The 20,459-nt window shown below is 35.9% G+C and overlaps 2 protein-coding genes across 2 annotated transcripts in view; one reads left to right on the forward strand and one right to left on the reverse strand.

Annotated features, from left to right (window-relative positions):
- LOC103511094 (cysteine and histidine-rich protein 1 homolog) overlaps positions 1-9,366 on the forward strand; it is a gene marked incomplete in the record, with an annotated part of 18,426 nt that extends 9,060 nt beyond the window's left edge. Inside the window, 5 exon segments of the mRNA XM_017444850.2 lie at positions 1,140-1,344; positions 2,086-2,297; positions 4,391-4,551; positions 7,661-7,863; positions 8,388-9,366. Coding sequence (XP_017300339.1) covers positions 1,140-1,344; positions 2,086-2,297; positions 4,391-4,551; positions 7,661-7,863; positions 8,388-8,415 — 809 coding nt within the window.
- Positions 9,367-10,230: 864 nt separating this feature from the next.
- The window catches only part of LOC103511085 (60S ribosomal protein L5), an 11,689-nt gene continuing 1,460 nt past the window's right edge, over positions 10,231-20,459 (reverse strand). Inside the window, exon 2 of the mRNA XM_008475796.1 lies at positions 10,231-10,542. Coding sequence (XP_008474018.1) covers positions 10,298-10,542 — 245 coding nt within the window. The 3' untranslated portion in view covers positions 10,231-10,297. The remainder of the gene's footprint in view (positions 10,543-20,459) is intronic.

Raw genomic sequence — 20,459 nt, forward strand, 5'->3', positions numbered from 1 at the left:
AGATTACATACCTATTTACCTACATCTTCGGTTAAAGTTTGGTGATACGCACTAGGTATGTACCTATTTATGTTTGTTAGAGGACGACAATAAAAATCCCATGTAATTTCACTCGTCCTCAGGGTATTTTTTTTAATGGTGGGATTTATAGCAAAATTCCCACAAAAATCTCGTCCTCAACACGCTCCCCTGTGCCAGATCCTTTACTTGAGGCTTGAGGCCGTGTTTATGTACTGGGCTGAGATAGGCCATTGTCGGCCTTCCTTGGCGTGTGGAAAATGATGTGGTAACTTAACAGAGTTAAACAGGCCGTGGTTATGAACAGGGCCATCGTAGGACATCGTCGGACTTTTTGCGTGTAAAGTTGGCGGGAAATTCGAATTTTTCATTTGTGGCATTCCAAATGAAAATACTCGTTTTGACAAATCCCGGGTAAAATTACAGTGTTGCCAATGAGTACCACACACTTAGCATCATCTTAGGAAAGACCATCTTACCTCTTATTGGACTTGTTCATAAATACCATTTTATATTGAATGGGCTTAGAATGTGCTTACCTCTGAGTAAGTTTTTTTCTCAAGTGCATTCTCAGAATGATCTAAAGAACTTGTTTATAAATATGGGTGTTAATTCCTTTAACCTTCTCTCAATTTCAACTTGGCTATGTTTTTCCTTCAGGTTTCATATTTAATATTTATTTATTTGATTAGAAAAAACATAGCTTATTTGAAATTGAGAGAAGGTTAAAGGAATTAAGATTCAGCAGGCACAAAAAACTGGGAATGCAGACTTGGCCTTTGTGTTTTTGTGGGGGTATACACTACAACCACAACAACACTAAGAAAATAACCACTCAAGACATCATTAACACAACAGTGGGGATGTGGATAAATCAACAACAGGTGTCACACCCCTAGATACACTAGACCAAAAATCTAGCAACATTAAAACACAAATTTATTTTGCTACAGCAACAGGCCTTTCATTTGAATCAAGGGGTTCCTATTTAAGAATTTAATGTTGACACCCCTGAGGCCCAGACTTCATAAATACTCTGTATAACTAAGGGCCGGTTTCTGACAAGACGAAACTCGAGAGTTTGAGCTCACTAACCGCGGAGTTTGCAAAAAGTGCGTTTCTTACTCATTTGCTGGCAGATGCAAGACTTCGTGATGAAATTGCTACATGTCCTAACTGTAGGATTGAAATCAGCAAGAGCAGTGCATCACGTAACCTTGCTGTTGAGAAAGCTGTGAGTGAACTTCCATCAGAATGCCAGTTTTGCAACAAAGAATTCCCTCGCAATATTCTGGAAAATCATGAACAAAGACTTTGTGAAGAAAGGTAATTCAATTACCTATTATTATCATTATTATTGTAGTAGTTGTTGGTGTTGATATTGTTGTTGTTGTTGTTGTTGGTATACATACCAAATTTCAAGTCTCTATCTCTTATGGACCAATGGCTGAAACTTTGGATTCAGGCTCTAGGGTGTATACATACCAAATTTCAAGTCTCTATCTCTTATGGACCAATGGCTGAAACTTTGGATTCAGGCTCTAGGGTGTATACATACCAAATTTCAAGTCTCTATCTCTTATGGACCAATGGCTGAAACTTTGGATTCAGGCTCTAGGGTCCTCAAAACGTGTTTTGACACTAAAAACTGACCACCAAAAATTTTGATGGATTACGTTACTTTCCTTCCTATAGGCACTAAAGGGTATATGATAAGGAAAGTATAAAAAAAGTTGAAATTTCTGCTGTTTGACAACATGATGAAGAGAATTGTTATTGATGATATGGTAAAGACAATACCATGTAGGTACATGTATATGTTCAGTTCAGACTCAGACCATGCAAAAAATATTTTTTTGCAAGAGATCCTGAAACCAACATTTATACCCATTTCTTAATTTTAAAAATATTTACCATTTCCAATACTTCCCTTGGAAGGTAGTACTCCCGCCTTGTAAGTGCTAGTTGCAGGTTTGCCCTGGGTGAACTTTATCTTCAAAATAGATAAGTAAGGTTTTTGTTATTATAATATTTTACTTGTGATTAATATTTGCAAATCATTTATAGGTTGACAACATGCAAGTACAGTATGATTGGATGTCCATGGTGTGGACCTCAGCATGAGTTGAAATCTCACGAGGAATCTTGTGCTCATCCTCACAAGTCTGGTGCAGAAGTTATGGAATCTCTGCAGGCTATTGAAACTACAAAGGATATTGAGAAACGTCTCTATGACAACTTGTTTGAGCTACTGTCATATGAGAAAATTATTTTCAATGGTAAGCTTGGCTATTTTCCCCAACTATTCTCATGATGCAGAATGAATAAGGCAAATAATAATAATAATAATAATAATAATCATGATAATTTTAGTTTTTTGACATCCTTATTGGTTTTCGAGAAACCTACCCCTGGTCAAGACTTTATAAACAAACTGTTATAAGTGCCGCTTTGTACGAAAAAAAAACAACTACAATCTTCTGATGTAAAATTCGAGGGCGAATGGTGTATTCACCCCTTTTTTTTACTTTCCATTACATTAGTGTAATTAGAATGTATTGCAGTTTGCAATGCGTCCTTTTTTATGAAGTGTAATGAATCTTCCAACAAAAATGGTGGTTTTCCCAAAATATCTGGTCTAACAACATAATTTTATTTAGAAATAGTCTGAAATAGTTTTTAAGAAGAGTTTTATTCAAATTAATATTTAAGTTTATTTTTCTTTAGTACCTATAAAATAAATATAGAGATAGTATATTTATTCATCCCATTACATTTATTATTATTATTATTATTACACATACGAAAGCAAAATCAAGACATCATTGATACCACAATTACTAAACATTCTGGACAAGTACGGACGGACAGAGTATGTATTTTGTGTTCCTAAAAAAAAAAAAAAAAAAAAAAAATATTAACTAGACAGGAGGCTAAAATCCAAGGGATCTGTTGGAATATATGGCATTTTTGGCAAAATTGAGATTAATTAAAATTAGTTATTTAAGAGCTAAAATCCAAGGGATCTGTTGGAATATATGGCATTTTTGGCAAAATTGAGATTAATTAAAATTAGTTATTTAAGGTCAAAGTTCCGAAATGTCCAGTTTTGGCACCGAGAATCCGATTCGTCCCCTTTTGGAACCTAAGGTACTTGTCCTGTTCTGGACCCGAAAATGCTATTGATGGGCTTTTTCTATTTTTGGAACCGAAATTGGCCAAAACGCGAATTTTCGTAAATGTTTAGTACCGTAGCTGATATTTAAACTCCCTTTGGCGCCTGACAATATTCTCAATCGTTTCGCCTTGAAAAGACAAATCCAGATAATATACCAAAAACTCAATTTCCGAAAATTAGGCCGTTGTCCACTTTTGGAATTGGGCTACTCAATTGCCTAACTGAATATTCAATTTTACTTTATAATATTCAACTACAAACTGACCATCTCTGAACTGGTCTGTAGATTAATGAGGGCAAACGCAAGACACCCCACGGTCCGCGGCGGTAGATTTGAAGGACCGAGTACACAGAAAATGAACTGTCCGCGGCAAAATCAGCTTTGTTTTTCATTCCGATGCGAACCCGACGTGATGTACAAAATTGTATACAACGTGATGTACAAGTATGTACAAAATTGTTAGCAATTTCTCCACTAGATGTCACATTTGCTGAGTTTTCACAATTTTTACCCCCACTCCTAACGCAGCCGCAGATTAGAAAGGAAAGAAAACAGGCCTGTTCTTTCCTACGCCGGCGCCGTGTCTCGACGTTCACCCTGCTTTAGGAGTGGAGGTAAAAATTTTGGAAACAACAAATATGTACATTTTTTAAGAGGTTTGATTAGAGGGGACTGTAACTGGGTCAATATCAAGAAAACGCCATTTTCATGTAACTGGAGTATTCTAGCTTTGATGATGGTACTACATATTAATTTGAAGCATATAGGTACTTTTTTTTAATTTCTTTATATTTTCATCATTGTGAAATTTCATTGAATTCATCTCAGAACTCTATTCCGTGGACTGTAACTAACTTGAACTGCACATTAAAATGTGGTTTTTCTGTGTACTGCAATACCAAATTATAAATCTTTTAATTGGCAATCAAGAAACAAATATCCCCTACAAAAAACAAATGTCAAAAAAGTCAAGTTCCTACCAAAAATTACTTTTTTTCTGTTAATGAAGAGTTCTTGAATATGGAAAGTTGCTAAATTCCATATCAGCTCAGTTTGTTTATTAAATACAAGATGAAAAGACTCACCGTTATGTAAAAGAGAGCCAGGTGGGTTGACCTCACATAGGTTAACACTGCGTGTAGGGAAATTTCCTTTGACAATAACCAAGTGTAAAAATTTGTTCTTTTTTTCAGAGCTACAAATGAAACCATATCGCACTGATGAATTTATTCATAAATTGTTTTATGAAACAAGTCGGTTTTCTGCTTTTAACAATCAGTGGGTGGTTAAAGCACGCATCAACACATGTCAAAGAGATCCAACCCTAAGTTCTGACCGTGAAATGACTTATCAGGTAACTCTTTCTTCAGTTAAAAATAAAATTAATTTTCCATGGAATCCACAGGTGAGTCCCTAACCATAGTCATTTTCAAGTGTGTATTTAACCCTAATCATCATTATTGTCCATGTATGTACACTTCTTTCACCCTTTTAGCAGCTAGGTTTTCAGACGGGAAAAGTCAGCACTGATGGAGTGATGGGATCCAAGACCAGTGGAGCAAGGACAACAGACTGATGAGCCAAAATGCTTTTTTTTGGCCATTGGTTTATATTGGGTTTGTTTTTAGTACCTATTTGCTACTGATCTACGTGGTAGGTAATCAAAAATAGAAAAGGTTTGTATCCAATTTACTTTTTTTCTGTTAATGAAGAGTTCTTGAATATGGAAAGTTGCTAAATTCCATATCAGCTCAGTTTGTTTATTAAATACAAGATGAAAAATGAAAAGAAAATATTCTTTTCTTTATTAATTTGAATTTCAATAACTATCATATTAATTAATTAGGATTTTAAAAGAAATAACAGTAATAAAATAAAATTGGATAATCTTTCAATTTTAATTTTTTCGCCAGTAAATTTTGTAAAATGAATCCTGTGGCAGTTGCACCTTGCTCAAAATTTCTTTGCTGATCCAAGCGCTCACAGCCCAGGCTATTGTAAAGGGTGTGCCAATAAGAAAGCAAGATTTGGAATAGTCATTAGTAATTTCATTACTTTGTTATGCCCAATCTTAGACATATTGATTGTAAACAAATCAAGTTTAGTAATCATGGAGCACTAAACTGTTCGACACCGCGTTCGCATAATAAAACGACACGTCACTTTTGCGCGAACATATTCCTGGTCGTGATCATGTCATTTTCCGTTTTAGTGACGAGAACTCGCCCCCATTATCATGTGATTTGACCCCTCTAGACTACTTGCTGCGGGGGTATTTAAAGTCACAAGTTTACACCAACAAACCCACAAACACTGAAGCATTGAAAGATGAAATTGAACGCTGTACCAACGACATCCAGCCTGATTTCCTCAAATTTGTCATCGAAAATTTTGTCACAAGAGAACGAATGTGCCATCAAATTCGAGGAGGTTTTTTGCCCGATTATTGTTCCAAACATAATTTCAGAATGTTTTCTTCTCAAATTATGTGAGAAATCATTATTTTTCATGGAAATCCATGCTTTATTGGAAATCAAATCTTGCGTTTTTATTGGGACACCCTTTATCATCAGAATCACTTTCTTCAACTCCTATCTATCCCTGTTCTCTGCTATCCTCCACTACTCATCTAGCTATTTAAAATGCCGACAGTAAACATTTTTCATCCATCCATTTTATTATGTATTCTTATTATCACTATTATCATGAGATAACTCACTTCGGACTTGAGTTTTGATGATTTCAAGTTCATCTGAAGTGAATACTATATCTCTTAAAGATCGACACAACTTGACCAGATAGTTTGATCAATTGAATTGTAGATTTATTATTATTATTATTATTATTATTATTATTTTGATTAGCTTTAAGTGCGAAATTGAAACTTTGCATGGTCAAATAGCTTGTAAAAAAATTGTTGAGGCTAGAGACCTTAGGTCAGTTCCGCCCATGGTGTCCGCTCCTGAAAATTCAAAGTGTCCCCCAAGTAATTTTTTACAAACCATTTGACCATACAAAGTTTTAATTAAAGCCAATCGAAAGATATTCAGCCTCTGCCGGACTTTTTCCGCGCCCTGTATTTCTTTTTTAAACTTTTCAAATTAGATTTAGTTGTTTGAAATTTTCATTTAATTTTTTTAATTTATCCATTGTTTGTAAGAAAATACTTCTGATTTTCGTACAAGAAAAGCTCGTCCCTATAGGGAAGGTAAAATTGTACTCACGTGTTTATCTATCTATCCTCGGGGCTCGAGCGCCGTACAATCGCACATTTTGAAACCCTACCTATATCCTGTACAATAGTTAATTTTTAATCAATATCTCTTATTCCATTAATATATTTATCATTTGATTTGCAAGTAATAAACATATTGCTTTTTCTTTTCACATTCTGAAAGTCAAAAGGCGTGTGAACGGGCAATCCCCAACTGGGTTCCAGTATTGAATTTGAATATTGAAGGAATCTGCGTTTTGAACGCACTACCTACTGCGAGCTGCTTGAGCATTTTCAGAGCTTTATATCTTCCAGGCCTGGATACTCGAATTTTTATGGAAAGCCTAACAAAATCCTCATGGCTTCTAATTGATAAACTTTTTTAGGGCAAACATGAAAAACTCACATCTTTTGAAAGACAGCCAAATTTTAATGTTTTTGGTCTTGAAAAAAAAAAAAGCTAAAATCCCCATTTACTGATGAAAATTTGTAATTTTATATTTTTGAGGTCAGAAATGAAATCAGCATAAAAAAGTGAGTTTATTTTGACTAAAAAAAAGATTCGATTTGAATCTTCCGAGATAAACGCGAAAACCCATTGACATTTAGACGTTGTTGTTGAGCGCCATTTGTAGACGTAGATTCGATTTGAATCTTCCGAGATAAACGCGAAAACCCATTGACATTTAGACGTTGTTGTTGAGCGCCATTTGTAGACGTTGTTGTTTTTGTTGGTATGATGGTTGTTGTTATTATGTATTACTAGCAGAATTCCGTCGCTTCGCTCCGGAATACCGCTAGTTCATCCCGAGGCATGGCCAAACTTGTAGAAAATGATAAAAATACGGTCGCGCTGTGCGCTCCCTAATAGCTGCATATGTAGTTATCAAACTAAAAACATAAACGAAAGATAAAAATACGGTCGCGCTGTGCGCTCCCTAATAGCTGCATATGTAGTTATCAAACTAAAAACATAAACGAAACTCAAATATTAAGCGAGCGAGGAAAAGTTTTCTTTCCCGTAGTCTCTGCACTCTGTGTAGTTCTTATGGTGATTTTAGCGATCAAAAATTGATCATATCTCAGGATCGGTTTAGATTTTCCGTTTTTATAATATAAGATTACTATTGTAAGCTTATTGTAAACTGTTATCACGTTATTCGATTCTCAAAGAATAAGCATTTTTTGTACTAATACTTTTCTCTCTCTCTTTTTTTTTCTTTCTTTTTTTTCATTTCCCTGATTTTAGTTGATTCTAAAAACAAAGACTACCACTGCAATGACAGTCCATTTCATGGTCTTACGAGGGCCATTTGGTGACATGAAAGTTCAACCAAAGATCCACAAGTTTGAGTTTAATGAACAAGAGAATGAAAGCCCATACTTCATTTTACCATTTCCGGACACATCTGAGTGTAATCGACACTTAGCTACTAAAACTATTAACTTCAGGTGAGTAAATCATTAGTACTTTCTATCAACAAACTATAGCGAAGCTACGAAGCTATAGTTTGTTATAGTAATGAGAAAATTACAGACCTATTTTTTTAAAATTTCGCTTGGTTCTCTAAAAATAGTTGATCAAATAATAATAATGACAGAAAAAAAAAGCAGCGTGCTAAAGATATAATTTTTGATGAGCCTGGTTTTCTGAATATTATTGCGCAAAAATTTCGCTAGTTTGTTATAGTAATGAGAAAATTACAGACCTATTTTTTTTAAATTTCGCTTGGTTCTCTAAAAATAGTTGATCAAATAATAATAATGACAGAAAAAAGCAGCGTGCTAAAGATATAATTTTTGATGAGCCTGGTTTTCTGAATATTATTGCGCAAAAATTTCGCCTACAGCTATTTATACCAAAAAATATGATGGATAATGGTGAGCTCGCAACTCATAGGTCGATTTATTTTGTACACTATTGTTATTTTTCTACATATCAACATAAACCAATATTACAACGAATTTTGTTTCAGACTCATTATGTTTCTCGCATCAAAGTAAGAAGAAAAAGAGGAGTGTTCGACTTAGAAGACCTCTATATAGAAGAAGATTAATTGTAAGAAGGTAACAACGGAGTAAGTTTGTTTATAATATACATTATACATACACGAGTGTGTAAATTTTTCCTCTAAATATTCTTGAAGGAACTCATATTTTTTAGCACTTTTTTATTCAAGTCTTATCCTTTGACATTGGCTGACTGGTTATGTCCACCACCTGTTCTTTAGTGTCTTCAAGAAGAGGAAAATTAAACACCATTCTCCCCCAAATACCTGAACAGTTCTTTTTGTATTCTCGATTCGTCAACGTCTACTATTACATATATTCTTTTGTTCTACCTATACCAATACCATTGAATATTACACTTTCCTAGCTATACACCGCTATATCAAATTTTTATTATCTTTATTACCGCTTAGCTTAGGCTTAGAGTATCAAAAAACGCCGAGACATCCGTAATTTTTTTGGGGATTTTTTTTTTCGCGTGAAATTATGGCCCTGGCCTCCCCTTGTGACTGCAGCTGGCCGCTATCAAAAAATCTCAATTGAGAACCCCCTACTTGTGATACATTATTTCAAAAGCCTTAAAGAACGTAATACTTTGGTACGAGTTTGTACTCGATCCGATAACCAGGGTCGAAGTTATGGCCTGTTCAATTTTCCCATGTTCTTCCTGCCATAGGAAGAATGGAAAATTCGTTTTAAATCGGTGATTTGTGTTTCAGATATACGTCCCACTCATGATCGATAATCCATTTTGAAATTCAGACCCAAAAGTTAAATTTAGATTTACGGCCCTGATTTGCCTCAGGGGGTAAAAGTGGATGTTTATAAATTTCATGTTAGCTTTTTAAGGCCTTTGATATGATGTATCTCAAGTAGGGGGTTCTCATTTAAGATTTTTAAGTTGTGATCCCCCAAATAGTAAAATTATGAAATAGGTATCTTGGCGTTTTTTGACATATTAGCTTTTTAAGGCCTTTGATATGATGTATCACAAGTAGGGGGTTCTCATTTAAGATTTTTAAGTTGTGATCCCCCAAATAGTAAAATTATGAAATAGGTATCTTGGCGTTTTTTGACATTCACTCTGTTCCAAATTTTCTGCACGTCAGTGTATTGAAATTAAAATGTAAAAGAAAGCCGGAAATACACATTGCGCTTGCGTAACAAGGAGTTTAGGATCCACTATGCATATGAATTTTAGGAAAGCACTAAAAGGAATCCCTAATCATCAAGGTACGACTGTGCATTGCGTTCGGCTTTCAGTCGTGCATTCGGCCCTATTTTTTCTTAATTAATTGATCATAAAATAAAGTTGTTAGTAACAGGAAGAACACTGGTAAAAATTAGAAAAATTCTCTGGGCCCTAGCCGGAACTTTTTAAAAATCGTTCCTTTTTTTACCATTACTTTAGAGTTTAGAGGGAAAAAACGGACTAAAAAAAAAGTTCCGGCTAGGGTCCAGAGAATTTTTCTAATTTTTACCAAGAGTAAATTAATGTTGTGTTCTTTTCTAAAGCACCTGGAGTTCCGGCTAGGGTCCAGAGAATTTTTCTAATTTTTACCAAGAGTAAATTAATGTTGTGTTCTTTTCTAAAGCACCTGGTTGAAAAATGGCCGGAAATTTTTAAAAAATGACTGGAACCCCTCCCCCCCAGCTTCTGTTCCATGAAAGTATGGAATAACAAAAGTGATACTAAATTACGTAGGGTACCTACACTAATGATTTTCATCATTAGTCCATACTTCTGTGGAACAGGCTACTGGTCGGGAGTCACTGATTGTTCAGCTGGAATAAAAATAAAAACAATGATTGATTACATCATAACAAAGAGAAGTCAGAATATATTCTTTTTGAGTATGAAATGTTCTGGGTAGATTTAAGCCGTTTCTTTGCCCAATTTCTTGAGGAAGTTAGCTTTGGCAGTAGAAACACGTTCTTTCCGTTGAGCCAAAGTGAGCTTCTTCTTGTTCCATCTCTTGGGTTTCTGGATCTTGCCTTTGGAATCAACAGTTGGTGTCTTCTTTTCTTTCTTGATATGAGCAGGGTCAGCTCTAATATTCTCATGGGCTTTCTTGTACATTCCTTCAATTTCATCAGCAACTACACCAGCTTTGATATACCCTAAAAACAAACAGCAGAATACATAGAAAATCACTTGCCACTCCTGAAAAATCGAGAACCATTTGAAATTTCGAAAAGCCATAAAAGCACATTCTTTATTTTAATGGGGAACGAATTTAAGGGAATCTCAATTCTCCAGAACTATCAGGGGCTGGCACTAGAAGAAGAGATTATATATTTTTAAAAAATACATAAACAATCTGCCAGCCTCTGGCTGGTTGCCAAATAAAAGCACAGAATACCAATTAATCATAGGATATTTGTCTTCAATAGGATTTTCTTTCTAATCACGTAGATTTCTTGTCTCTTGTCATTTGCTAACTGAATAGATATGATTGTGAAGAATATGTAACGACTGTTTGATAATTCAAAAGGTTCTCTAATTCTATATATTACAATGGACTTTTTGCCAAAAATAGTGGCCAAAGGCTGCAATACAGTGTTTAAGTCCGGGGACCCCTGAATATTTTTTGAACAGCTAAAGATGAGAAGCTGAAATTTAGGGTAGTGTATTATCTTTTACCATTTTTTGAAGTAGTCACCAAATTTCGTCTGGGGACAGGATTGGCCCCAGGGGGCCCAACTTTAAAATATTAAATGAGAACCCCCTACTTGTGATACATCATATTAAAGGTCTTAAAAACGTAGTACTTTGGTACAAGTTTGAGCTTGATTAGACTATCAGGGACGGAGTTATGGCCTATTCAAATTTTCATTTTTCCATGTTCTCCCGCCAATAGGAGAAGCACCAAAAATGGAAAATTCATATTGATTGGTGATTTGTGCTTCAAATAGGTCCCATTAATGATTCATAGTTACAAAACGTGAGACTTCAGAGTAGGTAACTAGCTATGTAGGTATCATGTATAAACTATGAACAAGAAGCCTTGAGAAGTAAAATCAAAATGGTAACGCAACCTGGTAGGATTCAAACAGAACTAGTTACAATTGTGAATCTCTCCAACTTCCATGTTCATTGTTCATGCATACCAGATACTATGTAGAAAGGTACTTCTTGGGCCACAAGTTGAAAACCCCTGTACTAGGATAGAGAGAATATGGTTCGAGAAGGAGAGCTAAACTATAGGTACTTATAGTTAAACAGGTATACACACAATATTGTTGATTTTCAAAGTCTGTTCTAGAAAAAAAATTATGATGTATGGTAATGACATAGGATTGTCTGGAATTTAGGAAGAATTCGACATTCTAGGTGCTTCCTCACTCTCTTGTATTATGATGTATGGTAATGACATAGGATTGTCTGGAATTTAGGAAGAATTCGACATTCTAGGTGCTTCCTCACTCTCTTGTGGAGCTATAAATTGAGGGTAGGTACCCACCTGTGAGTCAGTGTTGTGTTGGATCTGTGCAAGCCTTAAACCTGTGTTAGTAAGCAATCTAGTAAGCAATAGTCTTTTTTTTAAAATTTAAACAGGTCTTGATTATTGTTCCATAAAATGTAATGTTATTATCAATCAAATATATAAGACCTTGTTTAGACTGCAAGAGTATAAATTTAAACAGGTCTTGATTATTGTTCCATAAAATGTAATGTTATTATCAATCAAATATATAAGACCTTGTTTAGAATTGAAGGAATCTGCGTTTTGAACGCACTACCTACTGCGAGCTGCTTGAGCATTTTCAGAGCTTTATATCTTCCAGGCCTGGAAGCAATTAGTACAGAGATAGTGAGTTTTTCTAGTGTGTTAGCCCCGCGATAAGTGACAGTAAAGTACCTTAGCAAAAGTTAGTGTTAAAAGTGATAGATAAGTGATTGTATTTTGTAATAGTGATTGTACCTTGTAATAGGAATTGTACCTCGTGACTGTGTACTGTTTTTAAAAACTCAATAAACTTGTACTCTAGAGTCTAGATTTAATTAACAAATTTGCGAGTGTTTTCACTAATCCTAATCTTTAACAAACCCATTCACGTGCACGTACACGTAAAAAAAAAAAAAAAATTCAGCCCCAAAAATAAAATTTTGAACCATCAATTTTCACCTTTAGAGGCCATCAGGGCCGAAAGTCTAAATTTTATTATGACCCATTAGCACAAATCACCAATTGATATGAATTTCCCATTTTTGGTGCTTCCCCTATTGGCAGAAGAACATGAAAATATGAGAAATTGAATAGACCATAACTCCGGCCCTGGTTGTTGAATCAAGCTCAATCTTGTACCAAAGTATGTTCTTGAAAACCTTTCATATGATGAATCACAAGTAGAGGGTTCTCTCTTAAATTTGGGCCCCCTGGGGCCAACCCTGGCTCCAACCTTAATTTGCAACTACATACTTAAAAAAAAATGGTATTTTAAAAGATAAACCACTACTACCTATCATTACCAGTTGTATTTTACTGTCATTTTCTACTACCATCTATTAATTTACATTTAAGTACCTTTTTTTTTTTAGTAGCTCCCATGGCGTAGTGGTCACTGCACTCACCTTGCATGCAGGAGACCCGGGTTCGATTCCCGGTGGGGTCAAGATAAACCACTACTACCTATCACTACCAGTTGTATTTTACTGTCATTTTCTACTACCATCTATTAATTTACATTTAAGTACCTTTTTTTTTTTTTAGTAGCTCCCATGGCGTAGTGGTCACTGCACTCACCTTGCATGCAGGAGACCCGGGTTCGATTCCCGGCGGGGTCAAGAAATTTGTATTATGCAGATAATTGATTCCGTGACTGGCTGTTGCGGGGCCCACTCAGCCTTATGAGGAAAATGAGTAGCTATGACATGTAAATGTGCATAGCAACCGGTGCCAGCATGGTAGGTAAACATTGGATTTTAGGATTATTGAGATATTGGGAAAAAATCCTACAATGCTGCAGTGAGCACCAAAGTTGTGACATAATAACACAAAGAAATTGCATTTACATTTACCTTTTTTTCCTAGTGAAGCAAGGTCTTTTTACTGAATTGTTAATTGTATGTCCTACAATGCTGCAGTGAGCACCTGAGTTGTCATATAATAACACCTACTACATTTACATAAACACTCTGTTGACCTCTGGAATGGGGCTCAACCACTTTTTTTTTCTTTGCTGATAAAGGAAGTTCGAAACACGCTGATTTCAATAGAAATGCTTAAAATTTCATTTGAGGCTTCCTAAGAGGAGAAATCTTTGTTTGAAATTTTCGAATTTTGAAACGCACAAAATTTTTGCGGGCAGCCATTTTTTTGTGATGACGTCAGTTCATGCAAGGTTGTAAACCATGGCTGCTTCAACGTTATTTTTTGTGACCTTTGAGCGACATTTTAGGGGATTTAGGGACCGTTTTGGATGTTTTTGAGTGCGCCAATGCACTTTTTGGGTACTTTTACATCGGAATAGGACTCTATCTCGAAAAAAATTTCTTTGGTTGAGCCCCATTACCTTTAGGTGAGTTTTAATTTAGAAATTTCCCTGATCAGCATTTTCAGTAATTATCTAGAAGACATGTCAGTGAAAAATTGCCAACAAATTTCCTATATAAGGGAAAATATTTGCTTCAGGAGTGTCCTAAAGGTAGTTTCAAGGTTAGGAATGTTAAAACAGTGACAAAAATTGTTATAAAGTAAGAAATTATTCGTAAGGGAAGAGAAATCATCTCATAGAAAAAAGAAAACTTTCTGCTATCAAAGAATAATACCTTCTACATATTACCTCATAGTCACCTCTTAAGCTCTGTTCTATCATTTTATAGCTAGGGGAATACTCCCTTCTCACTTTATTTATATATATTTTTAATTTCAAGATGCAATTTGACCAGTAACAAAAGGTGTTGAGAATTTACTTCATTTATACAAACAGTGTCAATTCCAGGGTTTGAACTTGGATTTTGACATCACAAATGCCCCATGGGCTCTTTTTTATCTCTCTCTCTCTCAAAAAAACAACCAAAATTCCAAGCTGTACAAAAGTTACAAGGTGTTTTTTAGAACTTCTGAGCCATGCTGTATGTATATTCATAAGTTTGAGCAATTAAGTGAAACTAGAACTTTACATAAATTTCAAACATACCTGAAAATTGGCGTTTGAAAGCCTCATCATGGCCGGTTTCTAACATCCTCGGTTGACTCGCGAGTTTGAAAACCAATGGTTCACCCAAACTCCGGAGTTGACCGAGTGTTTTGTTGACCAAGTGTTTCTGACACATTTTAAACCGCGCAGTTTTAAAACCCAAGAGTTTCGAGATTTTCGTTTTGGCAACATCGCAAAATCCCCTCTGTTGTGTTTTTATAATTCTCTGTGTAGGCTCCGTAGCCGAGTGGGTATCACACTAGGCTTGCACGCAGGAGGTCTGGGTTCGATTCCCGGCGGGGCCGAGGTTTTTTATTATTTTTTTCATTTATTATTAATTATTATATAAAAAATAGGGGATTTTACAAAGGCTTACTTTGCATTAATTGGGGTAAACGGTTTTTTTTTTTTTTCATTGTCTTTTTCTAAATATTTATAAATTTTCTTCGTAAAAAAAGCCAAAAGTCTTCACTTGAAAATTCCACCCTGTGAATATTGGAAAAAGTGCATTTATCCATCTACCTAAAGATTCATTGAGAAAGAAAGGTACGCACAAAGTCCGAAAGTGAATTTTTCAAAAAAATATTCTCAAGTTAATTTTACCTCTCAGATTAACCGAGGTAAATAAACTCAAGTGAGATCTGAATGTAATGGATTGAGGTGCAAAAGTTTACCTCCAGAGTTTCCATGGGTCAGTTGTGCAAATAAAACTTTGTTTTTCAAACTGAGAGATAATTGGCCTGTTTTAATAAAATGGTGCTTTTTTGTTTTTCTATAATCCTTTTTAATAGTATTTTAGCAATGGAACAGGAAATATTAATGCTAAATCGCAAGAAGGTAAAAAGTTAAATGTTTTGCTATAAAAGTAAAAATAATTATCTTCGAAGTAGTCTCTTTGAATATGCTGTTCCATTCAAAAGTAGTCAATAGTCAGGATTTTCAACTCTAAATATCCTTTATTAACTAAGCACTTTTCTTATTGATCTATCATCTTCTGGTTGAATAAAAAACTAAAAAAGGCTTTTAGCAACATTTCTTTTTGCTTACAACAGACTCTATTTGGAGAGAAAAGTTACTTTCCATCCCCTCCCTTCTCATCTCTCATTCACACAATAGCACTGAGGTTCCATGGGGATTAATCCGTCAATTAGTTTTATACGTTTATAATAAATAGGAGGCAGAGAAAAAGTGATGCATCTGTTCAAATCTTTTTGACGCTTTCTGACTTTAACAAGATTTTTATACTTGGGAAAAAAAGAGGAGTAAAGGTAGAGACACACTACCATCATGTCACGTCACGTGAAGTCATGGGGAGTCATAAAGATGTAGTTCAAAGTTTTCCCATTTATGAACAGGGCTGAGGGTGTGTTTATGAACAGGGCTGAGATGAGCTCGGACAACGTGAGATAGCTGTCCCGGCGGCAATTTTTAAAATTCATTTTATATTTATTTTTGTTTGCTTTGTAATTTGCTTGTTTTTAATAGCTAATATAAATGAAAAGTATAATATAAACGTGCAAACTAAAGATAAAAAGTAAAAAATGAATTCAGATTGTACAAGTTGCGGAAAAAAAATCAAAAATCCGAATTTCCCGCCAACTTTACACGCAAAAAGGCCGACGATGGCCTACGATGGCCCTGTTCATAACCACGGCCTTAAGCTCCTTGTTGCCAACAACCAACAACGAAATACCCGAAATTACATTATCTTCAACACCCTGGCTGAGGGTGTGTTTATGAACAGGGCTGAGATGAGCTCGGACGACGTGAGATAGCTGTCCCGGCGGCAATTTTTAAAATTCATTTTATATTTATTTTTGTTTGCTTTGTAATTTGCTTGTTTTTAATAGCTAATATAAATGAAAAGTATAATATAAACGTGCAAACTAAAGATAAAAAGTAAAAAATGAATTCAGATTGTACAAGTTGCGGAAAAAAAATCAAAAATTCTAATTTCCCGCCAACTTTACACGCAAAAAGTCCGACGTTGTCCTACGATGGCCCTGTTCATAACCCCAAACTGAACCATGTTTACCCACAGTGTTTCCAATCGTTTAAAATATAAATATATAAAATAAAATCCCTCAGCTATTGGAAGTTGCAACAGCAAGCGTGTAGGGTTGTTGGCGGAACCTGAGGCTGTGTTTATGAACAGGGCTGAGATGAGCTCGGACGACGTGAGATAGCTGTTCCGGCGGCAATTTTTAAAATTCATTTTATATTTATTTTTGTTTGCTTTGTAATTTGCTTGTTTTTATTAGCTAATATAAATGAAAAGTATAATATAAACGTGCAAACTAAAGATAAAAAGTAAAAAATGAATTCAGATTGTACAAGTTGCGGAAAAAAAATCAAAAATTCGAATTTCCCGCCAACTTTACACGCAAAAAGTCCGACGATGTCCTACGATGGCCCTGTTCATAACCACGGCCTGAACCATGTTTACCCACAGTGTTTCCAATCGTTTAAAATATAAATATATAAAATAAAATCCCTCAGCTATTGGAAGTTGCAACAGCAAAATATAAATATATAAAATAAAATCCCTCAGCTATTGGAACTTGCAACAGCAAGCGTGTAGGGTTGTTGGCGGAACCTGAGGCTGTGTTTATGAACAGGGCTGAGATGAGCTCGGACGAGGTGAGATAGGATATTGTTTCTACAGTTTTGCATTCGAGTGGTAACTTAAGCGAGAATAGCGTGGGATTGTTGGGCTTTTTTCTAACCCTCTGTCCCGGCGCCAATTTTTAAAATTTATTTTATATTTATTTTTGTTTGCTTTGTAATTCGCTTGTTTGTAATATCTAATTTAAATGAAAAGTATAATATAAACGTGCAAACTAGAGATAAAAAGTAAAAAATGAATTCAGATTTTAGGTACTACGCGTTGCGGAAAAAAAATCAAAATTTCGAATTTCCCGCCAACTTTACACGCTCATGAAGGCTCTGTGTTAAGTTACCACATGAGTAAAAAATGAATTCAGATTGTACTACGCGTTGCGGAAAAAAAATCAAAATTTCGAATTTCCCGCCAACTTTACACGCTCATGAAGGCTCTGTGTTAAGTTACCACATCATTTTCCACTTGCCAAGAACATCTCAGAATGGCCTATCTCAGCCCTGTTCATAACCACGGCCTGAGGGTGTGTTTATGTACTGGGCTGAGCTAGGCCATTGTCGGCCTTTAAGCGTGTAAAGTTGGCGGGAAATTCGAAATTTTGATTTTTTTTTCCGCAACTTGTACAATCTGAATTCATTTTTTACTTTTTATCCTTAGTTTGCACGTTTATATTATACTTTTCATTTATATTAGCTATTAAAAACAAGCGAATTACAAAGCAAACAAAAATAAATATAAAATGAATTTTAAAAATTGCCGCCGGGACAGCTATCTCACGTCGTCCGAGCTCATCTCAGCCCTGAGGCCGTGGTTATGAACAGGGCCATCGTAGGACATCGTCGGACTTTTCGCGTGTAAAGTTGGCGGGAAATTCGAATTTTTGATTTTTTTCCGCAACTTGTACAATCTGAATTCATTTTTTACTTCTTATCTTTAGTTTGCACGTTTATATTATACTTTTCATTTATATTAGCTAATTAAAAACAAGCAAATTACAAAGCAAACAAAAATAAATATAAAATGAATTTTAAAAATTGCCGCCGGGACAGCTATCTCACGATGTCCTACGATGGCCCTGTTCATAACCACGGCCAGAAGGACTGGGATATTTTTAAAAATTTCAAAGTCTATCTACAAAGGTACCTACCACGATTTTTTAATGGCAGTTTTATTAAATTTATTATTATTTATTTTCATCAAGCAGTGTAAAACATTCCATCAAAATAATAATCACCAGTGCTGTATGGTCACCCGTTTTCGTTCTACAAAGAACCACTTGTTCAGAGTTAGTGTATAACTTTTCCGCTAGATCGCGCCAGCAATACCGTTTTATACCGTTATCGTATTCGACTTTTTTGGCTAAACCAATCAGATTCCGCTTTGGACGTAAACACATGCTCCACGAAATCTCACAATCTCATTGGTTCAGCCATGTTTTGTTTCACATAATCGAATACGATAGGTTTTGCTCGTCCCAAAGGACCAAAAAGTAACTACTGATTGGTGGAAGTGACATTTTGAATTTTTGACATCTTTTGGCCCAGCCTTGTTAGCTTGGTTGGTAGCGCGTCTGCCTTTTGTAAGCGTCTAGGCCGCGGGTTCGATTCCCACTAGGGGCGGATTTTATCCTGAAGGGATAATGTTGAATGTTCATTGTTCGTTCTCGGAACGGCTAGCTTTCTCCTATCCTGTCTTTCTTCTCTCTTCGATTTCGGGACGATAAAACCTTAGCAGTTACAGTTGCCTCTGTCAAACCTCATTAAAAAAAAAGATTTTTTCTGGCTCTTCCATCCAACCGCTCATGTTTTCTTTCACCGTGAGTCTGTAAGGCTAAACACAGAGTTAAAGCGGAAAGCTTAGCGCATAGAGCACATCAAGTAAGTATATGTAGGTCAGGGGTTTCCATCAACTTCCATGTGTATGCGGGCCACATGTTCCATTGAGAGGTCCTTCGCGGGCCACATATGTACATAGAGGAGCATGGTAGGAACCCCCATCCCCTCCCCCCAACTTTTCAGAAATGCAGTCCGATCGAAGTTTTAGCGCCGCAGGCGAAATTTTTCAAAAAGTATTCTCCTAATAATTGTAGCTGAACACTAAAGGGGGTCAGTTTCCATGACTCAGTGATAATTACACTGGTAAGTTTGTACAAATCCCAAAAAGCTTCGCGGGCCACAGAAATGGTCTAGCTCTAGCGGGCCACATGTGGCCCGCGGGCCGCTAGTTGGAAACCCCTGATGTATGATGTAGGTACCTATTTACCTATACCTACATCTAGGTACCTAGAGGAAAGCGACGTGTTCAAACCACAGGGAGCTGAGAGCAAAAAGCTCAATACTCTTTGCTCGACTCTGTTTTTAGCCCAAGACATTTCACATTTAGATTTCATTTCTAAAAATAAGTAAACACACCCTTTCTACCACATTATCATTAATGACAGTCGAATTCGACAGTAAAATATTACCTACATGATATATCATGCAAACAGGCTAAATTCTCGCCAATACCTACACAGAAATAGACAATCCACAGCTTTTCACACTTGAATGAAGATTTCGTCATACCAAGCTGCTCTGACAAAGTCCCCCAACCACCCACCCGCTCTGCATTTGCGAAAGTTCAAATTGATATATCTGAGAGATTTGCTTAAAGTTCAGGTAAGAAAATAAAAGACCATTGAGAGAATACAGATCGATCTTATGTGAATCGTGCTGGATTTGAAACTTCATGTTAAACGTGCGAGAGGAAACCGAGAAATCAGAAGGTGAGGGGAAGTGGACCAAAGATTGGCCACTTGATGAGCTGTGGAGCTGGGTCCACATTTATGTTGGAAATGTCGGACGATAATGGTTCCTAAATGTGGACGTGATATGACCGTTTTCCACAACATGTAGGTATGTCTAACATTTCGGAAACCATGTGTGAACCCTACTTGACAACTTATACCTATACTAAAAGGTTAGACTTGCCAGCCTAGTTAGCTTGAAAGGTAAGCAGACCTGTCTAAGAGTTATTTTGTGGGTTCGATTCCCGCCCGGTTCGAATTTTACCTTAAATCCGACGAGATTCGGTCTCGGAACAGTGCGGATTTTCTCCTATCTGATGGTGCACATTCTCCCTTCCATTTTGAGATGATAAGACCTCAGTACCTACGTACCTATAGTTACATGCAGTTCCCTCTATCAAATCAAACCTCTTCAGTTTTTTACCTCGTTTGGTTGGGTGCAATAGTCCTCCTACATACTGAACTCAGGAATTTCGTCCGAAAAGACCC

Source organism: Diaphorina citri, unplaced genomic scaffold (assembly GCF_000475195.1).
Source record: "Diaphorina citri unplaced genomic scaffold, Diaci psyllid genome assembly version 1.1 scaffold674, whole genome shotgun sequence".
NCBI lineage: Eukaryota > Metazoa > Arthropoda > Insecta > Hemiptera > Psyllidae > Diaphorina > Diaphorina citri.